The following is a 23,835-nucleotide window of genomic DNA, read 5'->3' as shown; positions in this document are numbered from 1 at the left end:
TTTCATAGTCTGGCAATTCTGCTCTGTTGGATGTTGTGCCAGTGAGCTCTGTAATGAGAAAATCTAGGGCACTGTTATGGTTATAATATCGGCCTTGTAAGCAAAAGTTTAAGCCAAATGTTGGCTTTACACTGTTATCCTGGCTGGATAGACTTTGGAATAAGACAGGATATGTGAGGTCTAAGCTAGACTTGACTTTGTAGCTGAGTTTTTGGTGTTCTCTAATTATAGTCGCATTTTTGCCCGTTTGTGTGTAAGAGCTACCTTTAATAAGTTAATAGCTGTTTATCTGCTAATAAATTTCATACAAAAATTACCCTAAAAGTGTTTCCAGAAAGCAGTATAATTCATTATTTGAGTGTAATTTTGCAAAAATTTTCCGGGGGGCATGCCCCCGGACCCCCCTAGAAAACACGTGCCTTCGGCACGCTCTATTCCCCCACGAGTTTTATTGCTTCCCTTGCTCAACCAACCAGGATACGCCACTGGTATGATGGCATTAAACTCCTACTCATCATCAGTAAAAAAAATAAAAGATCTGGTAGAATCAATAAGTAACATACATATAAGCTAATATTGCTGCAAAACTTCCGGGATGACTAACAAGTTTGCAACTCTAATAATGTAGCGGTTTGTAGCCTGTCATTTTATTTTCAACGTGGTTTTAAGTAGTGTTGCCAGATGACATTTCCCCCCATATTGACAAAACTTGAAAGCTGTTTGAAAAATAATATGGCGATTGTGAGAATCTAGAAGTTTTGGGAAAGGTTTGACACGCCAAAAGCTGTCGAGTCGACAGTTCCGTCTAACTAAAAAAAAAATAAAACTATTTTTTGTGACTAAGTAGGCTAGACTGTCTGAGGTCAAGTGCAAAGTTCAAGAAATGTGTTATGCTTTGAAATAACGTAGCATTCAATAAAGCTTGCCGGGCCTTGTTACAAGTGTTAAGTGAAATTACTTTGATGGAAGAGAGAGTTGCTTGAGCGCAACTTTCGTACAGTTTGGTAAGCACAAACAGGTGGAATCTTCTGGACATGAATTTTTGTCTATTTGCAACTCATGATAGTGACATCAATCAATCGTTTATTTATCAAAAAATAAAACAGAAAAGTGACATAATACGATAATACATACAATGTTTAGGTTTTGTTATTGATAAGGAGACAACGAAACGACGATACGGTCTACTAGTCAGTTGACACACTGGAAAGAATAATTTGAGTTATGAAACTAATCAACAATTTAACCAAATCGGTTACAATCAAAAAAGAAAACACAAACATGACTAATACTTCCATTAGTAGCTTACAATTAATTGTCAGCTTCATAGAATTGTATACAAGATTTTCAAACGAACAGTAATCCTGAAAATCAGTGGACACTGGACACCATGACAATAGTCATCACATCACACCAGAAACAGTTGAGTTAGATCACTACATGTTTTTTCGACGCCTATGGTTGCATAGTCAGCACGTTTTACAGATTGGATGATCATAAGGACAGAGGCACGGGAGTTTTGTGAGTTAGTATTTGTTATGGTAGTATTTTCTATTTTGTCTGTGTTGGCGAAGAAACGCCTAAATTTCTTTTTAAAGATTTCTTTATCACAATTCAGTTTTTTGAGTAGCACAGTTCCAAAGTATTTTAGCAGTCAATATTTTTAACTGAAAAATATTTTCTGCAAAACCTAAAAGCATACTTGTCAAATTTATTCTTGCTGAAGTTGAGCATATTAAAACGCCATTAGGGAAATCCTGGTAGGCTACGATGCTTGACAATTCACTGGTAAGCGTATGGCAGCACTGGGTTTAGACGGGCTAGGAAAATCGTAAACTATTCAAACAGGGTGGTGAAGTATGGCACAGATCGAATGCGGTTGTTCTGAAAACGTGATAATTTCATTTGCAATCAATATCAGCTAATGGGATCATTAGCACGAACCTCTTTAGCTGTTTTTGCATTTTTGACAACTGCAAGTTCTATTTGTGTGTTCGCATTTGGATATTTGTTCTCCATACCATTGCTGGCTGACCAAATATTTGAAGTATGTATTTTATGGATTCAAAATATTTTGTTTTTTAATGAATATTAACTACCCGATTAAACATGCTGTACGGTACATTAATATTAACCTTTATTCACAATATATTTAGCTAACAATAGATTAAATGTGTGTGAAATAGGCAATTTATTATATGGAAATTTTGTGTTGACAGCATTATAGTAGTGTAGCTCATATCTTGGTAGTTTTATATAATAATAAATATAAACAATGTATATGGGTTATGTTATGTAGGCTAATATGAGAAAACTTCACCAACTAATTTTGGGTATGTTGTCAGCCTTTGAATTATAAGGTTAAGCGCCTGGCTGAAGATCATGCGACGCTGGTTCGACTCTCGGGGTGTGTGCTTGAGCAATGCACTTTCAGGACTGCTCTCCATTCAGCAGCACCTAGTGAATGGAATAATTCCCGGGCAACAACACTTCAACAATCGGAAAACTTCACTCTGCCAATCTTGGTACGGTAACCGGCCCTGTGTCAAGAGCCTCTACATTCTACAAGTATCGTATGCGAAACTACCAGGAATAACCTATCAAGGCTTTGTCAGTCGGAGGATAAAGATTCAAAACCAACCAACCTAAGGTATGGTATAAAACTTTGTTCTGAAAATGTGAATGTTTACAAATCTTGTAACTTAATTGATAAATAGTGTTGCAGATATATTTTTACATGGGCTAATGCTGTCATTTTGCCTTTTGTTGTAATCAAACATGTTAACTGTAGGCTATTATCATGCATTCATAAAAATTCATACACAACTCAATTTTTATACTTTATGTGGTTAAATCAAACAAAGTCATCAACTTGTCTGATTGGTAGATTACATCTTCATCTAAAGTGAATCCAATAAGTTTATATATGTTGGTGGCTTTGAATAGGAAATCATTGAGATCACCAGGGTTCTCATTTTCATTCATACTGCTGTTTTGAATATTTTTGTATGTTTTCTCTTGATTTTGTGGTAAATTGCAATTCTAATAACTTTCCTGGTCAGCTGGTGTTGTTTGTTTATTGAGCAATTTGGGCTCCTTCTCAAGCTCTAATGTTGTGAGCTGTTGCATTACAATCAAATCCAGGTTTTTTTGGAGGAGTCCTCCTTGTTGTCCGAATGCAGTTTGCTCAGCCCGTAGGATAACGAGCTTATCCCCTGACATAGAGAAAAGAATGCTCAGTGGTTGCTAACAGCATCAGGAAGTCCCTAAACCCACTCCACTGCTGAGTGCCAAGCAGGAATGATGTTTAGCACCATTTTTGAATGGTCTTGAGCTGGTGCTGTAGTACAAGATGTAGTACAGCGCCATTTTCAACTGTCACTTTTGTTGTATGTATATTTAGATCCTCCATAAAGTGCATGATTTATGTCTGATTTTTTACAGAAAACATTATGCTCATACGTAGCAAATGCAAGCAATGGTTTCAATGGATGCCAGTGCAAGTGGGATTTCTTGGATGACGATCTACTTTTATGTTTTTCAGAATATCCTTGCATAAATCTTGAAGTTGAATACTATGTGCAATCAGTAAGTTAAATTTTCTTTAACTCGGTTGATTGATATGTTTTCAGTGACTGAGAAAGCCTTGTCTAAAGCTTAAAGCTGGTGGTTTTACATGCTTGTAAAATCTAATAGAAAATCCACATGCTATTGCTATTTGCTAATGCTCTTTATAATAGCATAAATATGATATATGTGAGTTGTAGGGCATAGGTTATTCATTTTTTAAATAGTTTTATTTGAAAAGCTTGTGCAACAATTTTGAAACTTGAAGATTTTATTTTGTTATATTTTTTTGCTAACGGTCAAGATTTTTTCAAAATAGCTGCACAAGAAATTGATTAAAATGTTTTTTAAAAAAACTTTCATGTTTGTCGTTGTAAGTTTTGTTTGCTGAGTACAAATTGACAAAAAAAGCTGCATGAACCAATAAGGAGTAGGCCTATTTATGGTAATAAAAAATAAGTCATAGTTGCCTTGTCTCTGAATCAACAAACACACGGCTCACCGCTTCTTAACTGATATGCATATAAGTTTTGCTAGGCTATAGTTTTGAAATTTTTTTGATGTAGCCTAAGCATTTTTATGGAATTTGGAAAGCAACAATCCTAAACTGTTAATTTAATCTTGACTGCAGTTTAACTGTTTATAATATACAGATAACAGAATAAGGCCAATGTTCCAAGAGGGTCTGCTACTATTCGGTGAGTCCGATTTGGTGAGTCCGATTCGGTGAGTTCGTAACCTCTAAACCCTAACCCCAAACCCTAAAACGGCAATGATAATTAGGCAATGGTACCCGATAATTTAAAAAAAAATTGAAAAAATCCCCCGTTAAGGGATCGGACTCACCGAATCAGACTCACCGAAACGGGCCATTCCGGTTCCAAGAATACATGAGCAAACATAACCAAGCATTATTGTTTTAAAAAGTAATAGTGTAAAAAAGTTAACGCTTATGGTTTAAACTTTTAAAGTAACTTTTCTACTCAATACGAATTACGTTATTTCAGCAAACATTGTGTTGTGTGATCTGAGTATTGTCTTAAATGTGGATAAATGAGAAAGTTGCAGTGCCAATTAGGCAATCGTTGCTTTGAACAATCTTTGTTTTTCTGTTTTATAGGAAGACAGAATTGTTGCTTCACATATGGAAAAAACTGCAGGTACTACATATGAACTATCTGAAACTCAAGATGTGAGTGGAGTAGGCTATTAAGTTTCATTTCTGGTGTAATTTTGACATGATTTAGTGCACAATTCTACAATAACTTTTGACCATACACATTGCATTTCAATAAAAGATAGGTACAACGTACAAGCTTGCAGTTTCTTTACTGTTTTGATTGAATGATTGAGTAAAGTTGAGTTGGAGAGTCTTGAATCGTTTGTGGAGACCTGCACACTGCTAATAGTATCTTCAGCCTCCTCATGGCATGACTTGTAGTCACCATAAGACATTAGATCAGAAAATATCCACTTGTATGTTCATAAATTTGTGACTTCTTCGACCAGACTTGAAAAAACTCTGGTGCTAGTCGCTAGGGTTGACAGCTGTGCCGTATCCGTAAAAGGTGTTGTTGGATTTTAAAAACAAATGAGCAGACGTTGGTAATAACTAATAATAATAATCATACTTTATTTTACGCCATTGCGACAACAAACTGTACACTGCGAACACAGATGCAACACAATAGACAACAGGATGCGGCGAAGGGCATATAGTCTTCGAGTGAATAGCCGGGTGGTGAGAGCCCTGGAATGGCAATCGAAAGGGTGCCGGTTTGACACCGCTCAAAAACATGAGGCTGTGTCTTTGGCAGGACACTCTTTGGCAGGCATTGGCATGGCAGGCGACGTCTTTGGCAGGCATGCCTGAAGGACGATGGTGGACACGAAGATTGGCTTCCTTGCCTTCCCGTCAACTTAATCTAAATCTTAAACCATCAGGCGTAAGCCTGGATACGACAAACAAAGTCTTCGAGTCAGCTGCTTCCCTTATTTTGGCATGCTGAGACACAGTTGCATGCTCTGGAGCGGTGTCGAACCGACGTCCCTTCGAACGTCGCGCAGACGTTCTCACCACTCGGTCACGTATACGTTAAGCTTATACATTTATATGAGAGTGTTTGGCTCTGGTTTGGCTACAGTAAATGACATTAATACCACAAATGAGTGCTCAATCTGTAGGCGTACATCTGTTTTTGTGCAGCAATTTAATTGTTTTGTTTTCCCTTCAAAAAATTCTCTTTTGGTTCAGTTTTATTTTCAATGTAAGTGCTTTCTTGATCTAAATTTTCATTGAATAATTTGCTGAGCATATTTCCACAAATGACATATTGCGATTTCGGCACACTAGCATCATCTGTTGTTATAAAGCTAAATTCTAAATAAGAATCTAAAATTCACTTGAATCTAACCGTTTAAATCCATACTTGTAGAATAAACAACGATCATGCTGCAAACTCCATCTATTATATTTTTGTAATATTACGCATGGCTATTTTTAAGCAACAGCTCTTTTAATTTGCACTTATTGTTTTTTCATAGTGTTTTATGAAGCCAGCACCTTGTAAAGAGCAAAGAAGTGCCAACATTCGCTCTGTGACTCACTCTGTTAGTAGATACACTACCGGCGAAAGATTTCCTTGTTTTTATTTCACTAACAGACCTTTAGATGTGAGTTTAATTTGTCAGATTGTAATGTACAGGGTGACGTAATAGGCCTATAGACTATTGGTATGCCTGCTGTTTTTTATTGCTCATATTTTATAACATTTTGTTTGATAGACTTATTTAACATCTAGAATTCGCATCGAAATATCAGCTAAAAAGTATAAATATGGGTAGGCTAAGCAATAAATGATCTAGACTTTATGACACAACGATATATTTATTTCAATGCGGAGTGCATTGCTTAAGTTTCATTTAAAAGGAAAGTATTTTTGTTACTTATTGGAATCGAAACGCATACGCAAGCGTTTCAAATTATGCAGTAACTTAGAGAAAGTTTGGGAATGACAATAACAAGATAGGCCTTGATTTGATACTGACAACGATATAGAAATAACTTCAACCTCAACAAAACATTTGTGTTGGAACTTGTTTTCTTTAATATTAATCTCTTGCAATTTTTCAGATATATGCTGAGGATCCATCAAGTTCAGCTCCTTTGTTGGGTATTTTCATGCCATTTATTATCCCCGCAGTCTGTGAAGGCGTCTTTATGATGTTGATGCTGATATCTGCTTTGTTTGTGGTGTGCCAAAAGTGCAAACCATGCTCGGATCAGTGCCGGTCTTAGGGTATTTCGGCCCCTGTGCGAAATACGTTTTGCAGGCCCCAATGACAATGATCTAATTCAGTAGCGTAGCTAGGTATTTTGAAAGGGGTGGGGGGTTGACGGGCGAAGCCTCACGGCGTGTTCACCCAAAGGTGGGGGGGTCTGGGGTGGCCTCACCCAGAAATTTTTGAAATATTACTTTGAATTTGGTGCATTTTGAGAGCATGTTCAACAAAAATTTGGGTATGAATATTACTGCAAAATGGTGCTGTCGGTGTCATAGCAAAAAGATAAGATCATGTTTTCTTTGGCATTTTTCATAAATAAAGCTGAGTCTATAACTCTATATGTTGTTGGTTGTTGCTAATAACAAAAATTACTGCATTTTCTGAGTAAATTGCGGGCCCTGTGCGATCGCACGGTTTGCACACCCCAAAGACCGGCACTGCTCGGATGTATATGAAACATTTCATATTTTTTGAATCAATGCGACCGACCACAGCTTCTATATTTCGAAGTTTTCGAAAAATTTTCGAAAGTTTTTATATTTCGAATGTTGCCGCCAGAGCGGCAAGACACATGTTGAAGGTAGCTCAAGCAAAAAAGAATATGTAACGACTTAGTTACAAGGTTCATTTCTTCATTCGCCGAATTGCTTATTAACAGACTTCTCTTAAAGACTGTTTTGACGTTCGACTGCACAACTCGGTCTACAAAAGTTCGTTTTTGAACTCAAGCTATCGACCTGCTATGAGCACTTGAGTGTGTGCACCTAGTCCTAAGCTACTATGTGCAAACTTATAGAAAGTGGAGTTATGTGATGGGAAATATGCGGAAAAAAGTTTGTTAGCTTACTTGCCTCCTTGGTTTTGGGGCAAACCTTTTATTGAGTCGAATAAGAGTTGCATTGGCCTAACAAACTGGAAATTTCGCTTTGCATCATTTAATCTTCATCTAAAAAAAATTATATAAATAAACAGATTGGAACTCTTGTGCGTTTTGAAAACCATCAAGAACTAACACAGACTACATTTGTTGTCGCTAAACGAGCTACTTTTGTAGGTTACGTGTCTGTTTGCTAATGTTAGAATGCGCCTTGATGATGACACTCTTTATGCACTTTCGTTTTTGCATCAGTCTTTGTTAACAAACAAACATGCCCTGTTTCTTTCGAAACCCCGATAACGATAGATTCAAAACTTCGGTGACACACTGATTTTGTGGTTTATAATTTAGTAACAAATTCCCAACCCTAAGATTGACTAGGCCTACTTGAATTACTAATGGCTGTATACCGGGAAATAAAATATAATATTTGCGTTTAACTGCTAACCACACAATTTCAGTCTTTGCTAAGGTTGTAGTTGTGGACTCGGCTTTTGCAAACTGACACCTTTGCTCATCCCCGTAAAATTTTAGTCTAATCACGGGTTTACGATAAAATGTTGATATGGGTTACAGATTTAGCAACACTTTTATTCAAAATCTGTAACTCATATCAACATTTTATCGTAGACCCGTGATTATGGGATGAGCAATTCTGTATTTTTTTCACTTTCTCACAATAGCGTTGATAGGGTGTACTTTTGGGCCCTGGAGGACTTCAGGAGCCCGTAGGCCGTAACGTTTCCAAAGGGCCCGAAAACTTGAAGAAACCACCGCATATTCTTGGATATAGGCTAGTGCTTTTTCCGACCAATGTCTTGATTTGGGCCCCGACAATCTCATTAGTACCGGGCCCAAATTATCCTCTCAATGGCCCTGCTTCAAGTATATATGATGACCAACGTGAGCAGGGCCGTTGGGAACATAATTTGGGCCCGGTAGCTTACCAATAAAGTTCTTAGCTCCTAATGAAGACAATAAGAAAAACACATCCAAAGAATACGAGATGGCTTTTTTACGTTGACGGGCCCTTAGAATTATCCGGGGTCCAGAAGTACCCCTGGACCCCCCCTGTCAACGCTACTGCCAATGTAACGTTCAACCAATGACGGTGCTGACTGGAGTTTCATAATCAACCAGTTTTGAGATGCGTTGTTGACATGCTCAGATTAAGCTGGCTATATTGATAGTCTACCCTTTGCAGTGGATAGCCTAGCCCTAGACTAAGTTTATTAATGTGTATCAAATAGTTCGTGTTTAGATTGTATTGACGCTCTATTTTTGCACTGATGTCAAACGTGTTGCATTCCTGGAAGACATGGCGAATCAAGCGCACGATTTAGATGCAAATCAACTTTCATAAGCTTGTTAAAACTTTTGCGTTTTGTCTCTTCTATCTTTCTCTAGCTAGACCTAAAGTAATGTGTTGTTTTTTGTTGCAATAGTCGGAAATAAAATCAAAAAGTAAACCGTAGGCACAGATGCAAATGGATGGTCATTCACTTTTGCAATTAAAGTAGAATTAGTCTCTGATGTACGTGTAGGTCCTATACAAAAAATATTGACGCCGTCAGCGTAAACGCAAACGTTCGAAAAACCATACGCCGTATGCGTCAACGTAACTTGTAAAAAAAGTTATCAGCGTCAGCGCATAGGCCGACACTAGCGTAAACTCATTTTGTTTGCTAGGTGCCAAACATTCACACGGTATAAACCACTCAAAACAAACAAGTTTTATTTTGAATTTCCACGAAGAAACAAGCATCTGAAAGTGTTCATTTGACATATTGCTGCGTTATGGTTTCAATATGTCTTTGCTCATTGAAAACATTCTTTCAACTACAGCACTGGAAGGTATTGGCGTGTTGTAGCGAAAAAAATACATTAAAAAGTATACGTTGACGCTATACGCTAAAAAAACCGCGAAAACTTTACGGCGTAGCCTCAAGCGACAACTATCCAAAAAAATGGCCGTAAGCGTTAGCGTAAACAAAAAGTTTACGGCGTAGAATTTGCGGCGTATAGGGTACGTCATCTCTAGAATTAGTAGAGCTGCGGATAAGCGCAAGAATGTAAATTAAATACTTTGGTAGGCTATGGAAACACATCAGAAAAGCAAGATAAGACGTGGGCAAAAACTACGGCGATTATAGGCTAATAGGCTACCGCTTGTTCTGAAAACTGCTAGTTTCAGACAAGGATCGAATCAGGCAATAAAGAACAATTAAGGTGGCTGTAACGGCAGAATTTGCAAAACTTAATTTGATCAAAGGCCTTTTGGTAAGCAAAACGTTAACCAACAGATTGCATACCGGTAGGCTACTTATTTCTGCCTCCTGTTAGCAGCGAAAGTGTTTGTGACTAAATGCCGCAGAAATTTGACCAAACACTTTTCCACAGCTTTTTAATACCTTGCAATGCAAGCTGTGGAAAATCTTGCAAGTTTTTTAGTCGGTTGCATATACAAAGATATTTCGGGCGAGGAGAGCAATTGCCCTAGCTGTGACCAGAGCCGGATTTAGCTGATGGGGGGCCCGGAGCACTTTTAGATCGGGGGCCCCCGTGCGAAAAACCACCTCTGCGTCTACAGGACCATTAATCCACCACTATGACTGCACAGCATTTTGTGGAAACTTCAAAGGCTGAAAGAAAAAAATAACAACACAAAATTACATTTCTTTCCACGTCCGGGGCCCCCTTCAAAAGGGGGCCCGGGGCATCTGCACCTTCTGCCCCCCCTAAACCCGAGCCTGCCTGTGACTACCCCAATGTTTATACGGATTGCACTTACTGATGGCTTGGTTATAATTGAAGGAAAGGCGATAGAAATGACAGTTTCGAAAGAACAAACACGCGGGACAGTGGCGTACGCAGGATGTTCTCAAGGGGGGGCCCATTGACGGTAGCGTAGCCAGGAATTTTAAAAGGGGGAGGGTTGACGTCCGGCGGGCGAAGCCCGACGGCGTTTAAACCTAAGACGACACCCAGCGGCGGGGGGTCTGGGGGGCCTCCCCCAGAAAATTTTGAAAAATTACTTTAAATTTGGTGCATTCTGAGAGCATTTTCAACAAAAATGTGGGTATAAATATTCCTGTAAAATGGTGCTCTCAAGTGGCATAGCAAAAGGATAAGATCATGTTTTCTTCGGCATGTTTCGGGAATAAATCTAAGTGTCTATGTTTTCTTGTTGCTAATTCCTTGCTAAGTTGTTTGAATGTTTGGTATAATTGGCAAAACTCGCTCGTTTGATGCAGTTTTGTTTAAAATTAAGCAAGTTTTTTTTAGACTGAAAGCATCATTCCCTAGTATAAAGAGACTGCAAGCATCATTCTCAATATCGTGACGTCACACGCGTGCCAAATGGGGTGTTGTAACCCCCAACCCCCCTGGCTACGCCACTGGCCATTGACATCCCAGATGTCTTCATGATATCCCAGTATGGTTTTAGTTTAGACTTTATCCATTTCTTTTTCACTATAATAGGCTTACAGAACACTATGTAATTTGGAAATACCTGGGGTGGGGTAGGTGGATTGGGCTATGTATTTCGTATTGGCTTAGTCTATAGAACATCATTGTTAATTGCTTTGACAGTGCAATCCAAAACATATTAAATGCTTTAATCTACGTCGTTAACTACTAAAACATTTTTGAGGGGGGGGGGGGGGCATGGCCCAATGGCCCCCCCTGCGTACGCTAGTGACGCGGGATTATCATTAATTCATTATCAAGATTATTTTGTGACAAAGAGGCCGTTGTCAGCTGGATAATAATAACAACAACAAACTATGCTCCTGGGCGATGTAAGTTACTTAACAACGGTGATAATTAATAGCCTACGGTAGGTTTCTTTCAGTCATAATGTTCAGTGAAATAGAAAGTTTTTAAGTGGGTTTTGAATTCATTATAATTTTCAGCTTCTTTAATCTGGGTTAAGAATAGACGAGCTACTGCACTGTGAGATACTGAATTTTAATCAAAAAGTGTTTTTTTAATATAACGTTTTATTAGTAGCATTTTTACAAGGGGGCAAGAGATTTACAGGCCCCCTGCTTTCATCTAGTGCCGGATTTACCATTAGACTAGAAAGGATGAAGCTTAAGGCCTCAAGATTTAGAGGTTCAAAATGTAAGATGTACCAAGTACATTTAAAAACATTTATACATGGCCTATTTTATATTTGGAGAAACTTTCACCAAATAACGTAAAATTTGCTGGCAACCAGTCCTAATAAAGTAATATGTCAGTATTCATAAGCAGGTGGTCATGCAAATTAAATTTCTGGTGTGTTTGTTTTTTTATGGAAAGGAAATATGACACAGGTTAAAGGTTACATTTTTGACTGTTTACTTTGAAAATGGCTTGATTGTTAATAGTCATTGAGGAAATTATCTGCTAATTTTTAACGAACGATGTTAGTTAATTATTTTCTTTGACTAACATTCCCTATTTTACAGTAGCCTACTATTTCACAAAATGTTTATAATCAAATTACAAAATTTGATTATCTTCAAATGGTTAATTTCAACACTTGTGTGCATGGGCGTCATCAGTGGGGGCAAGTGCCCCTCAAATATTTATTTATTTAAAATCTAAATTGTTATGATAATTTTTTATTCATATTGTTTATAATTGTACCGTACTATTCTTGCAACAGACAAAATAAAACTTTTCTCACTCTCTTCTCTCTCTATTAGCCTAGTAACGCGAAGCAAGAACACAGTAAGAACGCATGACGTCAGAGAAAGCTCTCGGGCGCTACATCTGACACTTGGCAACTCTGATCAAGATCAAGAGTCCGGAATCCGGAATCCGGATTCAGAATCAGATTTCAGAATTCAATTCAGATTGGAACTCATCAGATTAGCCCCTTTTTGGTCGATATTTCGAGATTTGCTTGCTTAGTGCGACATTGTCAAACCTGACTTTGCCTGATGTTCGGGTTCTCTGCTAATATAATATTCATAATATATCTGCAGCGCAGACGGTGTCAAACCTGCAGCTGCTTATTGCAGCGCAGACGTTCGAAAGGACGTGGGTTCGACACCGCTCCAGAGCACGCGGCTGTGTCTCGGCGAAAGACACTTAAAGGCAAGCCAAAATAAGGGGAGCAATGAGCAGCTGACTCGAAGACTATATGTCACTTCGTTGCTTCCTGTTGTCTGTTGTATCGCATCTGTGATCGCAGTGTACCGGTACAGTACGTTATCGCGATGGGCGCAAATAAAAGCATGATTATTATATTGAGCTCAATTATCTGTCCACCCCGATAGCTCAGATGGTTATGCGCCTGACTTTACAAATGATGGATCTGCAAGATCAAGTGGCGCTGGTTTGGCTCTTGAGGTGTGCACTTGAGCAACACATTTGTAGGACAGCTGTACATTCAGTGTCACCTGGTGGATGGAATAATTCGCAGACAACAATACCGTACTTCAACAATTTGAAACTTTACTATGTCAAACTTGGTCACCAAGTCTGTGTCAGTGGTTCTGTACAAGTATGCCAAATGGCCAGGATTAAAGCTCTCAAAAAAGCTTACTCAGTCTGAGGATAAAGATGTCATCAACCAAGTGGCGTCAGGTAATTCAGTCTCCTTTTTCTATGGTACTTGTGCTATAGAAAAAGGTACTTTCTATGGTACTTTTCTATGGTACTTTCTATGGTACCTTGTGCTAAAATTTTAAGCTATTTAACAAACAATGTCAAAACACTAGCTTCAAAACAAAATGACTATCGTTCATTTTTTTTTTCTGACCATCACAACAAAAACCAATATATGCCAAGCATAGCATTCGAGAAAAAGGTAGAACAACATCTGTTTTGATGACACTATTTTGCTAAAGCTTGTTTCAAGAATATTTGTTAGGCCACAGTTTACTTCTTGGTCTTTTGTTGTATAAATGCAGGAGCTGTTTGTGTTCTCATGATAGCAACATATCAGCTGCCAGAGAATTCTTGACCTTTTACATGCTAATATAATTATCTTCAAAAAGTGAAGACAACTGTTGTCAGAATGAGATTAACATGCTTTAGAAGAGCTATTCATGCAATGATTATGGGACCACCAGGATCAGGTGACTATGCAAGTTTATCACATTAGCTATGTATCTTTTTTTGAAGACTGATTATATTGTTTGTCACAAGGTGTAATTTTAATAAAGAAATATGAAAAAAGTTTGTGATTAAAAATGTTTAATAATTATAAAGATTGTTGTTTAACTTGCATTGTTTCTGTTGTCGGCTATGTTGCTGAGTGTTGAGAATTTTCTATGTTATTAGAACTTATAGTCATGCTCCGCCCCGATAGCTCAGTTGGTTAGCGCGTCACTTCTGGAACGAAGAAACTTCAAAATCAAGCGGCGCTGGTTCGACTCTAGGGGTGTGCGCTTGAGCAACGCACGTTAAGGACTGCTCGCCATTCAGCGGCATCTATTGGATGGAATAATTCCCCGGCAACAAGACTTCAACAATCGGAAACTTCACTCTGTCAATCTCGGTGACCAGGCCTGCGTCAGTGATTTAAAGCCTCTACAAGTATGCGATACTGCCAGGATTAAGCTCTGCAAGAAGCTTTCCCAGTCCGAGGATATAGATTCAATCAATCAAACAATCTCTAAAGCTTCAGTTCAACATTTGATGTCAGAGATTTTATGGTAACACGTTGACAAAACTTTTATGTATGCAGTAGGTTGCTATTCTTTGTACAATGTACATGGAAAGTTTTTAACAGCTGCTTTGCAGGTTGGCTAACTTCATAGATTTAGCTATCTTCAGTAATGATATTTCAATGACTATTTCAATTATGTTAGGAAAAGGAACAGTCTCTGCTCGCATTGTTCGAGACTTTGACATGAAGCATCTTTCAAGTGGAGACATTTTAAGAGCAGAAATTGGAAAGAAAACTAGTTAGTATACATACAATTTAGTTTGTTAAGCAATTGCCAAGGTTTTGGGTATACTGTATTTCACAAATGTAGATACTAACAATCTGTTTTAGCTTGATGCTGCGAGTTTGCTATGATCAAAGTAGTAGGCAGTAGCAGTTTGCACTCAGGGTTGATCTCTAAGTGGTCAAAACTGGTTTTGACCACTAAGCGGTTTAAACCTGATTTTAACCGGTCTAAACTGGTCAAACCCAAAAAAATATTTTTTGTGTAGTGAATGGTCGATGGTTAAAATTGCCCAGTTTAAACCAGGTTTTAACTGGTTATAACTGGGTGGTTTAAACTGCCCCGGTTTAAACCGATCAACCCTGTTTGCACTAGCTTTCAGAACACAGTTTTATAGTCATGTGCTATGGCGAATGGTGTTGGAGTCAGTAATCAGGACAGCTGCCTCAAGCCAAGGAAAAGAATCGCATAAAGTAACGACACCATGACTTCGTCATAGCAGAAGATTAAGGAACTGTGTTATGAAAACTAGTGCAAACTGCTACTACCACAGCGAACTCGCAGTCTGAGGCTAAAACAAATCGTTTGTATCTACAATTCTACATTTGTAAAGAAATCAACAAACATGCTGAGTTGAAGCAAAACTCAATCTATTGCTTAAAGTGTATAATGATGCATATACTTTGTGGTGCTGCTTTTTTGCATTCTGTAAATAGACACATGCATGCCTACTTTTTTGTTTCTTTTTAGTCATTGCAAGTTGTTGCTGAGAGTGCCTTTTATGTGCAAATATGGTTGGAATCTTATTATCATTCTGCTATTTCTGTATGCACGAGTTGCGGCTGCATAATTGTAAATAGTAATACTATATACAATAAACATTATGAATTGCTGGTGGTATGAGTTCTATTTTACACTTTTAAAATGAAATTATGTCTACATTTTAGCCTATGGAATTCAAGCTATGGCTTACACTGCATCTGGGAAGCTTGTGCCTGACAATCTGGTGGTTGAGCTGATGCTATCTCAAATTCAACGAATTCCACTTACAACAAATTGGCTTTTAGATGGTACAGCATATTTTATTTTTGGTGTTATATTGTCTAACAGGGTCAACATATTTGTAGTGAACACTGAACAGGCTTATTGACGTTAGCATACTTTAATTGCTGCGTGTTTTATTGATTGCCACTGGCTAATTTTAAGAAATTTTCAACATCATTTACTGTTCTACATTGTTCATCACCAACACACTTTGGTTGTGGTTGAGCTAAGATTTTAGCGTTCATCTCGATGTAAATTAATATGGAATATTGTGCATGACTTGTGGGCAGATATCAAGTCGGTGCCCACTTCCCGCTCTGTTGCACCAGACGATTTAGACATTATTTCGAGTAGTGTATTTTTTGGGTCTGCTACTATTCGGTGAGTTCCTAACCTCTAACCCCTAAACTTAACCCTAAAACAGCAATGATAATTAGGCTACGGTACCCAATAATTTAAAAAGAAATTTGAAAAAATCCCCCGTTAAGGGATCGGACTCACCAAATCGGACTCACCCAAACGGGCCATTCCGGTATTTTTTTGAGTCCTTGGTCATTAAATATTTTGATATTTTATAAATTTTCTGCTTGGTAAGTCAATGCTTTCCGTCTGAAAGTTTGTTTTGATTAAACCTTAAAGTATACGAATATACAATCCTGTCACAATAATCCACCAGACCACCACCTAATAAAATACACTTACTCGGAATAGTGCCTAAAACCTAAATGAACTGCTACTAAAGTGACTCAGCACCTTTATCGCCTGGCATCACAGTGTGTGAGCTTATGTATCTGCGCCTAAATGTCCCTATTTTGTGCTGTGGAAGAAATGTCACAATTAGTCCCATCTCTTGTCAGTCTGAAATTGCATAATTCATGAAACGGCTGTACATGTACAAGTTGCACCAAAAATATTTAGTGTCGTTGGTGGTTTAAAGAATAAAGCTTACGAGAAAATAGTATGGCATTTGTATTTTATGGCCAGCTATTCCTTTGGATGAATTATATCTGGTAAAACAAGGCCAGTCTGGTCTCTAGTTTGCTTACTGGCATCACACATTGTACAACTTGATTACATATATATTCTAAATTTGCTAATTGCATAAATGCACATTTTGCAGGCCTTAATGAATTCGAAAACTTGATAAGTTAGTATGAGTGAAATTTACATCATGCCGTAAATAGAACTTTACAGTTTTGAGATGTGTGTTGCATTTGAAATTCGTGCGTGTTTATCATCGTGCATTGTAAAGGTTAATTGGTTGTTGCCGCTGTGGTTTGATTGCCACTTTGAATCACTGGGTGTTTCCATCGATGCAATCTTGTATCGGTCAATCGATGCACTTTGATTTTGCATTTGGTTTGGATCAAGACTTTCGGTTTGATTTTTCATCATGATCCAATTTCGGTTTTGTTCCCATCAGCGAGAAGAGCCGATTTTTTTCAGCCCCGATTGTCTTCACCACTTTTCTCCACACTCGAACAACACTAGACCTGGTGATGTCTTTTTGCCCAAATTCGGCACAATGTAGTTTGATTGGTTATCTGAGAGACCAAAAGCATCTGGTCAGACTTATATATCTCTCTGCATTGCATAACAAATCTTGTAAACAAAGAATTTACTTGCAATCATTTGAAAATATATCCTACACATATTTAATTCATGTTTGGATAGTATTATGTTTCATCTCATAAGCTTATTGAACTTGGGATGAATTATGTAAGTGGCTGTTGCTGTTTTAAAATTCTATTTTATTGCATTGATTGTGGTTATATAATATACGGTATTACGGTATTCTAAATCGGTATTCAGTCGTCTTCGTATGCTGGAAGGGCGAAAGTTGTCTTTTAAGTTTTTACATTTCATATAGAGACTGCTTCAAATGTATAGTACACTATTTAAATCAAGGGTTATCGCTTTACGAATATTTTTTTTTTAATTGTAAAATTTGTATCAAGTGTCAGATTATTTTATGTACAGGCTTTCCTCGAAACGTGTCCCAAGCCCGTCATCTTGTTGAAAGAGAGAGGCTGCACGCTGTAATCAACTTGGACGTTCCTTTTGAGATCATTCGTCAGAGGCTGAGCGGTCGATGGACTCATCTACCCAGCGGCCGTGTGTATAACGAAGGTTTTAATCCCCCGCAAGTGGCGGTGAGTGTGTGGGCTGGCAGTTTATAGCCATGGTTTCATTTAGCAAAAAAGCAAATGCACGATATTGAAACAAATGTGTGATAAACTAGTGGTTTACCACTCAACGACTGCTCTAGATAATTTTTTTTTTTTCAACTTTTTCTGATACTTTACACTTTTTGATTATTTTGTTTGTCTGGCGTCTTACGAATGCGCGAAGATTTCGATAGAAGATTGTTTAGTCAAAGTCGTGGCAATAGCAAGACTAGTAGTGTCATTGTATACTATTATTTTAAACGAGAAGCGTGTATTTGATTTTAAAGCTGACACACTGGCCTAGCAAGCTACTTCCGTTCAAAGTCAAGTTTAAATTTGTAACAAGTTTTAGTTCTTTTGATTCGCTTTAGTTGTCAACCGATTAAAGCTCTTTGTGACATCCAAAATTTTGCACATGTTAAAATCCCCGTTATGTAACTTCGCATTCATACCCCAGACAGCAAAATCCGTCATTTTTACATTGATTCAATGTATTTTACATAGCCAATGTAAAAATGACGGATTTTGCTGCCTGAGAAGTGCTATGCTGCTTTGCGTATGATCAGCAATTCTCAACAAACAGTATTTAAATCTTATATCTCTTTAAACAACTGATTATCACATAACGATTTATTTGTGGCTAGGGAATTGATGACGTCACTGGCGATGCGTTGGTTCAGCGAGACGATGATAAACCTAAAACAGTATTAAAACGTCAGGAGACTTACTTGAAAGAGACGGAGCCAATGTTGGAGTTTTTCAAGTATGTAGCTGTGTTGGTAAAGCCAAGTTTTTCAAAGTGTAAAGCTCAGACTTTCAAAGTGTGTCTTGTATATACGACTACGCGCGTAGTTGCACCCTAATGTCATTGCACAACGTTTTGCACCCCAGATTTCAAATGAATATGCTAGACTTGCTTTGACGCTATCTCTGATAGTGTACTTCTGTGACATCGACTTGAAGACATCACACAATATTTCTCAAACTGTATAGATACAAACGACTTGTGTTGGCCTGATGCTGCTGGATCGCAGTTGCAGTAGCGATTTGCACAAGCTTTTAATACACGGTTCTCTAGTCATGTGTCATGACGAGTGCATTGTTGCTTGTCATTGCACATGACATTCCAGTCAGCATATGACTAGGGAACTGTGTTTCAAAAGCCAGTGACAAACCGCTACTACCACAGCGAACTCGCAGCATCAGGCTAAACAGGTCCTTTTGGATCTACATTTGTGAAGTAAACAACGATCATGCTGCTAGCAGCGAAACTCTATCTATTGTATCACACAGTAGTTTAGTCCAGCTAGCAAAATTTGTCCTTTTTACATTGATTCTACGCTTCTTAAACCTTGTAAAAAGGAGAGATTTTTTTAGCTGGGAGTGGCGTATCAAACTAGCTGCTGAGTGAGAATTCCTTTCTTACAACCGGTTTGGGTTCTTTTCTTTTCATGCTGTTGGATCGAACGAGATTCCAGCTGCAAGCAAAAACAATCGTTAGGCTGAAGAATTGATTGTATTGTGGCAAAGCGCGGTTGTTTGTGTACCGTATTATGCAAATCTTTGATCAATGGTTGACGTTATTTGTGAAAACGTTGTTTTTGTCACGTAGACAGCTCGTTCCCAGCTCTTGCTGCAGTATCTTTGTTAGTTTAGAGCTGCTTGAACGAAACAAACGTTTAGCATCGGCTCGGCTCTAACCAAGATATTTGCCCACACCGACAATCCGTGTTTTTCTATTCTTTTTAATGGACTTGTAACTGATTTTACAATCGCTTGTCTCGGCAGCTAACAAAGGTTTTCCACTTTACACAGGCGCGGATCCAGGAGTTTTTTCGAGGGGGGCAGAAAATTTGAACATCAATTAAAAAGAAAGACAAAGATAAAACAGATATTAACAATGATACTACGGCATATGCGATATGCTATAAAATAAACGTTAAAACAGCCATTTTCATCAATTGTGAATGTTTAAAAAATAAATTTTGCTTGAATAAAAATTGCTAAGCATGCAAAGTAAACTTGAAATCTGGTTTAAAACCCTGTATGCAGTGTCCATGACTAATTAGATATTTGTATGTTTGTAGGCATATTATACGGTAATTAATTGAAATTATAATCAAGACAAAAAACTATAAAACAGCCATTCAAGGTCTCAGATTGTTTCAACTGATGTCATTTGGTTTAGCGTTGGTTTCAGCTGAGTCAGCTCCAACAAATGTTGCTATTATTATGTATTTGAAGTTGTATGAAAGAAAATAACGGAGTCTGATCGATGGATAATTTCAACCATAATAATAACAAAAAATTATTCCCCCCGGATAAGTTAAGTCCGCCGTGGGACTAATATCAGCTGTTTAAAAGCATATCAAACCATTTGATGCGGAAACATACAATTTCAACAATTCCTCACTAAATTTCGCCCCCCCCCCCTCATAAATCCGCGCCTGACTTTACAGTATGCTGCCAACTGTCAAAACAATGCAAACAGACAAGTTTTTTTTCAGCTTGGTTAAGTTGTCGTCTTCATTTGTTAATGCTGTGCTATAGGCAGCATAGGCGACACGTGTGTTTATAGCTCAAGCAGTTTCTTTCGTGCTTACAGTCAATTTTCCATGTTTTGCAGAGAAATGGATATATTGCATTCGTACAGCGGCACCAGGACAGACGACATCTGGCCTGACATCAGACAATTTGTTAAAAAACTCATCGCAAGTGATATAAAAAGAGCGGAAGACTGAATTTTTCCAACTTCTTCTTAGTCAGACACGATAAAATCGACGTCTAAAATTATGTGATATCGTTGTCGTCACCATCCAGCCAGCAAAATTTCTCATTTGTGGACCTGGAAACGAGAGATGTAAAGTGCAGTCTCTTTTACATGGGAAAAACGTATTTTACTAGCTGGATATTACTGTAATATGCTTTGTTCTATACCAGAGATTGAATTAATTGGTAAATAATATCAGTTTAAGGTTAATTGTGCTGCGTACGTATGCTGATGAAACATGCATTTTAATTTGCTGCCAATCCGTTTTACTTTTAGTAATTGCTATCTTTTCTGTCATTTTATTTTGACTGGTGTGCATTAATTATGAGACGTTGACACGCAGTTTCATCTGGAAATCATTTGTACTGTAATTGCATGTAAATTTTGTGAACTTTATCAACGTTTCTTTCAATTCTTTGGTGCAAAAAGCAACTTTTTGTAGCTGCCCACTAATTGTATTCGGGCTTTACCATAAAGTTCAACACTAGATCCTTATTTTAGATTTTTCACCTTTATGTACAATTGATCGTCAATGTGATGAACTGTCTTGTGAAGTCCGTGAATGTGTTGGACACGTAGCAGCTCCCCAGATAGCAAAGTCGTTTTTTACATTGATTCAACGTCTGCAGACGTTGAAAAAACGACTAATTTGCTGTCTGGGTCACCACATTAACGACGAATTGCACGTCCACAATCATCTCTCACTGTGTTGTTGCTTGTAATATTAATTTGCTTGTGCAATCATCATTCGTATATAATTCTTCTAATCGCTCATTAATATAAGCTCACATAAAATATACTCTGAATTATTGCATGTAATAATGCCTTGTTGAACCTAAGCCTAACGTTATTATCGTCAGTAATGAGTTCTCGCAATTTTCGATATCTATAAGGGACAAGGGTATAGCCTAACACTTAGTAGTGCTTTTTGATAAAGTTTATTAAAAATAATATAAAGTTAAGTTTTAAGTGTTTTAATTACATCAGTAAACTGGTGAAGTACAGCAATATTTCATTTTTGATGCTGACAGAAGGTAATTGCAATAATATATTGTAACTTTTATCATTTAGAATCGGCATTCGGCAATATTATCCTAGCAAAACTAACAACACAGTATTGAATCAAAACGCTATCCTTGCATGCTTATTGCTTAACAAGCTTTTAATCTGCATTTCTAAGGTGCCAGGCAATTGTTTCATTGCATGCGCTTTCACCAGACGTTTTTCGAGTAGCCTACAACAGTAAAACGAGGCATGTAACAAAAATATTGTAGTGATAAACTGATTGCAACATCAGTTTTGAACCCTAGAATTTTTGCCTGGTGTTTGCTAGTAGTTGCAGTAAAACAGACCCGTATATGCAGTGAACAAAGCAGAAAATAAATAAACTAAAATTTGATGTTTTGGGACAATACACAGAGTTTCGTCTAATCGGCAGCAGAATTTTTTTGATTGTGAAATGTATTCCTTAGCACAAAAACGGTTAAAAAAACTTCTGATCTGTTCTGAGATATTTCTTTTTCATTAACAAATGCTTGACAAAGTTTAACCTGTTATTACTTTTTGTGCTTTGTTGCAATGGCCTGACTCTTACAATTATTTTTTATCTTATTATTTCAATGTGGATTTGTATATTGCATTATTTTGCTTAAATTGTATCAGATGTAAGTTCTAGTATGATTACTGACATCATCCGCAGCAGAGTCTTGTTCCAACAAGTTCGCATAGGCCGTGCTCTGGTTTTTGCAATAGAGTTTCATTGAAATGAGCATCCCAGCTTGCTCATGTTTTTGAATTACACCAGTCATAAGGTGTCGATGATTTTTGTTTTATTGTCGCAAATTTCTCTCTAACCTATAGTGTGTAAGGTGGTGGAATATTGTACAGCAAGTAGTGATCACTTGTAGACCCACTTATAAAATTATGATTGGAATTAATTGCTTCAAGCTTTCAAATTGGTATTATGAGCTGTTTATATAGTTATATACATTACATATAGGCTAATCAGTAATCATGGTGGTTGTTATTTGTAATAAATGGCGCTCTTCAAAGTGTTTTTGTGTGTTTTAACGTTATGAGATCTATGCCTTGGTGCAAATCCCTATTAAACGCATTTTTATGACACAATACACAGGGCGTTAAGAGAATATTTTTGGCCCGGTACCAATGGAGTCCTCGGGCCCCAAATTTAAACATTTAAAAAACTCATTACACCCAAAGAATACGCGGCGGTTTCTTAAGCTTCCGGGTTCCTTGGAAACCTTCTGGGCCCCTAAAATCATACCCTGTAAACGCTACTGACAATACACCTGGGTCCTGGGTTGCTATGGCACTTGTCTGAAGTGCACATCTGCAATTGCCATAGTCGGCTACTTTAAAACCGAACTTTTGCAGTTGCAGTTTTAAAACTGTATCATTAAATGAAACGAAGGCAGAACATACCCCGATGGTCTCGCACTATATGAGCCACAAATTCCTGAATTGGATTTTGGGGCTCATGGGATTGGAGTCATACTTGTTTGCCTGTTTCAATAATAATTGTTAAACAGGGGAAGTGTGGGACCTATAGGACATGGGGACCAATCGGACAGCAGCATTTTTTTGTCTTGTGTGTTTTTTTTGTGCCAATATTTCTGTCACGTAATCTAGCTTACATTTCACTGTAGAGACCATTTTGACAATGTTTTTAAATGCATATAATCTTTCCGTAAGTTACTGCAGCTCTTTTCTGACAGCCTAAGCTTGTGTGAGAAACAACAAAAAGTTTCGATGTTTTCTAGACGAACAAATTTTGTAAAAAATAAAATAAACTGAATTTCGTCCCACCGCTCATCCTTTCTCAGCGGAAGGCCAGCATATCAAATAAGTCTGTCAATAATAGAAAGTTGCGATATAACTTGCCTTGGTTGGTTGTGCAATCTTAATCTTCCGACTGAAAAAAACTTCGAAAAAGCTTAAATCAGGCAGTATCTCATAGCTAGGCTATCTAGCTTTGAGGTTTGAATTATTATTGACCCAGGCCCGGTCGCGAAATTTTTTTTCCCACGACATTTCTGTCTCATTTAGGCATATTTTGGTAAAAGTTTGTATTAAAACCGTGTGGATTGCAAGTTTTGCAACGGTTTCCCGTTGGCACGGTTGGTTGAGTGGTTTCATCCTCCCCCTAGTGATCGTGAGAACGAGGGTTCGACGCCCGTCGAAGTCAAACTTTTTTTTTCTTTAAATTATTTT

General features: G+C 37.7%; 2 protein-coding genes across 2 annotated transcripts; both read left to right on the top strand.

The window, feature by feature from the left end:
- Positions 1 to 1,869: 1,869 nt before the first annotated feature.
- LOC145779063 (uncharacterized) lies at positions 1,870 to 6,865 on the top strand. Its single transcript, XM_082590636.1, has 5 exons — positions 1,870 to 2,047; positions 3,445 to 3,588; positions 4,688 to 4,759; positions 6,112 to 6,240; positions 6,701 to 6,865. The coding sequence occupies exons 1-5, from the start codon at positions 1,925 to 1,927 to the stop codon at positions 6,863 to 6,865; spliced, it is 633 nt and encodes a 210-aa protein (XP_082446762.1). The 5' UTR covers positions 1,870 to 1,924.
- Positions 6,866 to 13,643: 6,778 nt separating this feature from the next.
- LOC145778747 (GTP:AMP phosphotransferase AK3, mitochondrial-like) lies at positions 13,644 to 22,658 on the top strand. The gene is made up of 6 exons (XM_082590314.1): positions 13,644 to 13,806; positions 14,542 to 14,637; positions 15,570 to 15,692; positions 17,647 to 17,819; positions 18,479 to 18,597; positions 20,461 to 22,658. Exons 1-6 carry the CDS (start codon positions 13,746 to 13,748, stop codon positions 20,573 to 20,575), a joined length of 687 nt encoding a protein of 228 aa, XP_082446440.1. The 5' UTR covers positions 13,644 to 13,745; the 3' UTR covers positions 20,576 to 22,658.
- Positions 22,659 to 23,835: the final 1,177 nt, after the last annotated feature.

This window comes from Aplidium turbinatum, chromosome 10 (assembly GCF_918807975.1).
Source record: "Aplidium turbinatum chromosome 10, kaAplTurb1.1, whole genome shotgun sequence".
Lineage (NCBI taxonomy): Eukaryota > Metazoa > Chordata > Ascidiacea > Aplousobranchia > Polyclinidae > Aplidium > Aplidium turbinatum.
This window is presented reverse-complemented; position numbering and strand designations above follow the sequence as displayed.

Bases quoted from the DNA above. Each gene is read 5' to 3' on its own strand.
- LOC145778747 (XM_082590314.1), top strand. From the start codon at position 13,746: ATGAGATTAACATGCTTTAGAAGAGCTATTCATGCAATGATTATGGGA. The intron at 15,693-17,646 runs GTACAGCATATT...TTTTATGTACAG, and splicing joins AACAAATTGGCTTTTAGATG to GCTTTCCTCGAAACGTGTCC. The intron at 18,598-20,460 runs GTATGTAGCTGT...CATGTTTTGCAG, and splicing joins CCAATGTTGGAGTTTTTCAA to AGAAATGGATATATTGCATT.
- LOC145779063 (XM_082590636.1), top strand. From the start codon at position 1,925: ATGGGATCATTAGCACGAACCTCTTTAGCTGTTTTTGCATTTTTGACA. The intron at 3,589-4,687 runs GTAAGTTAAATT...TCTGTTTTATAG, and splicing joins TTGAATACTATGTGCAATCA to GAAGACAGAATTGTTGCTTC. The intron at 4,760-6,111 runs GTGAGTGGAGTA...GTTTTTTCATAG, and splicing joins AACTATCTGAAACTCAAGAT to TGTTTTATGAAGCCAGCACC.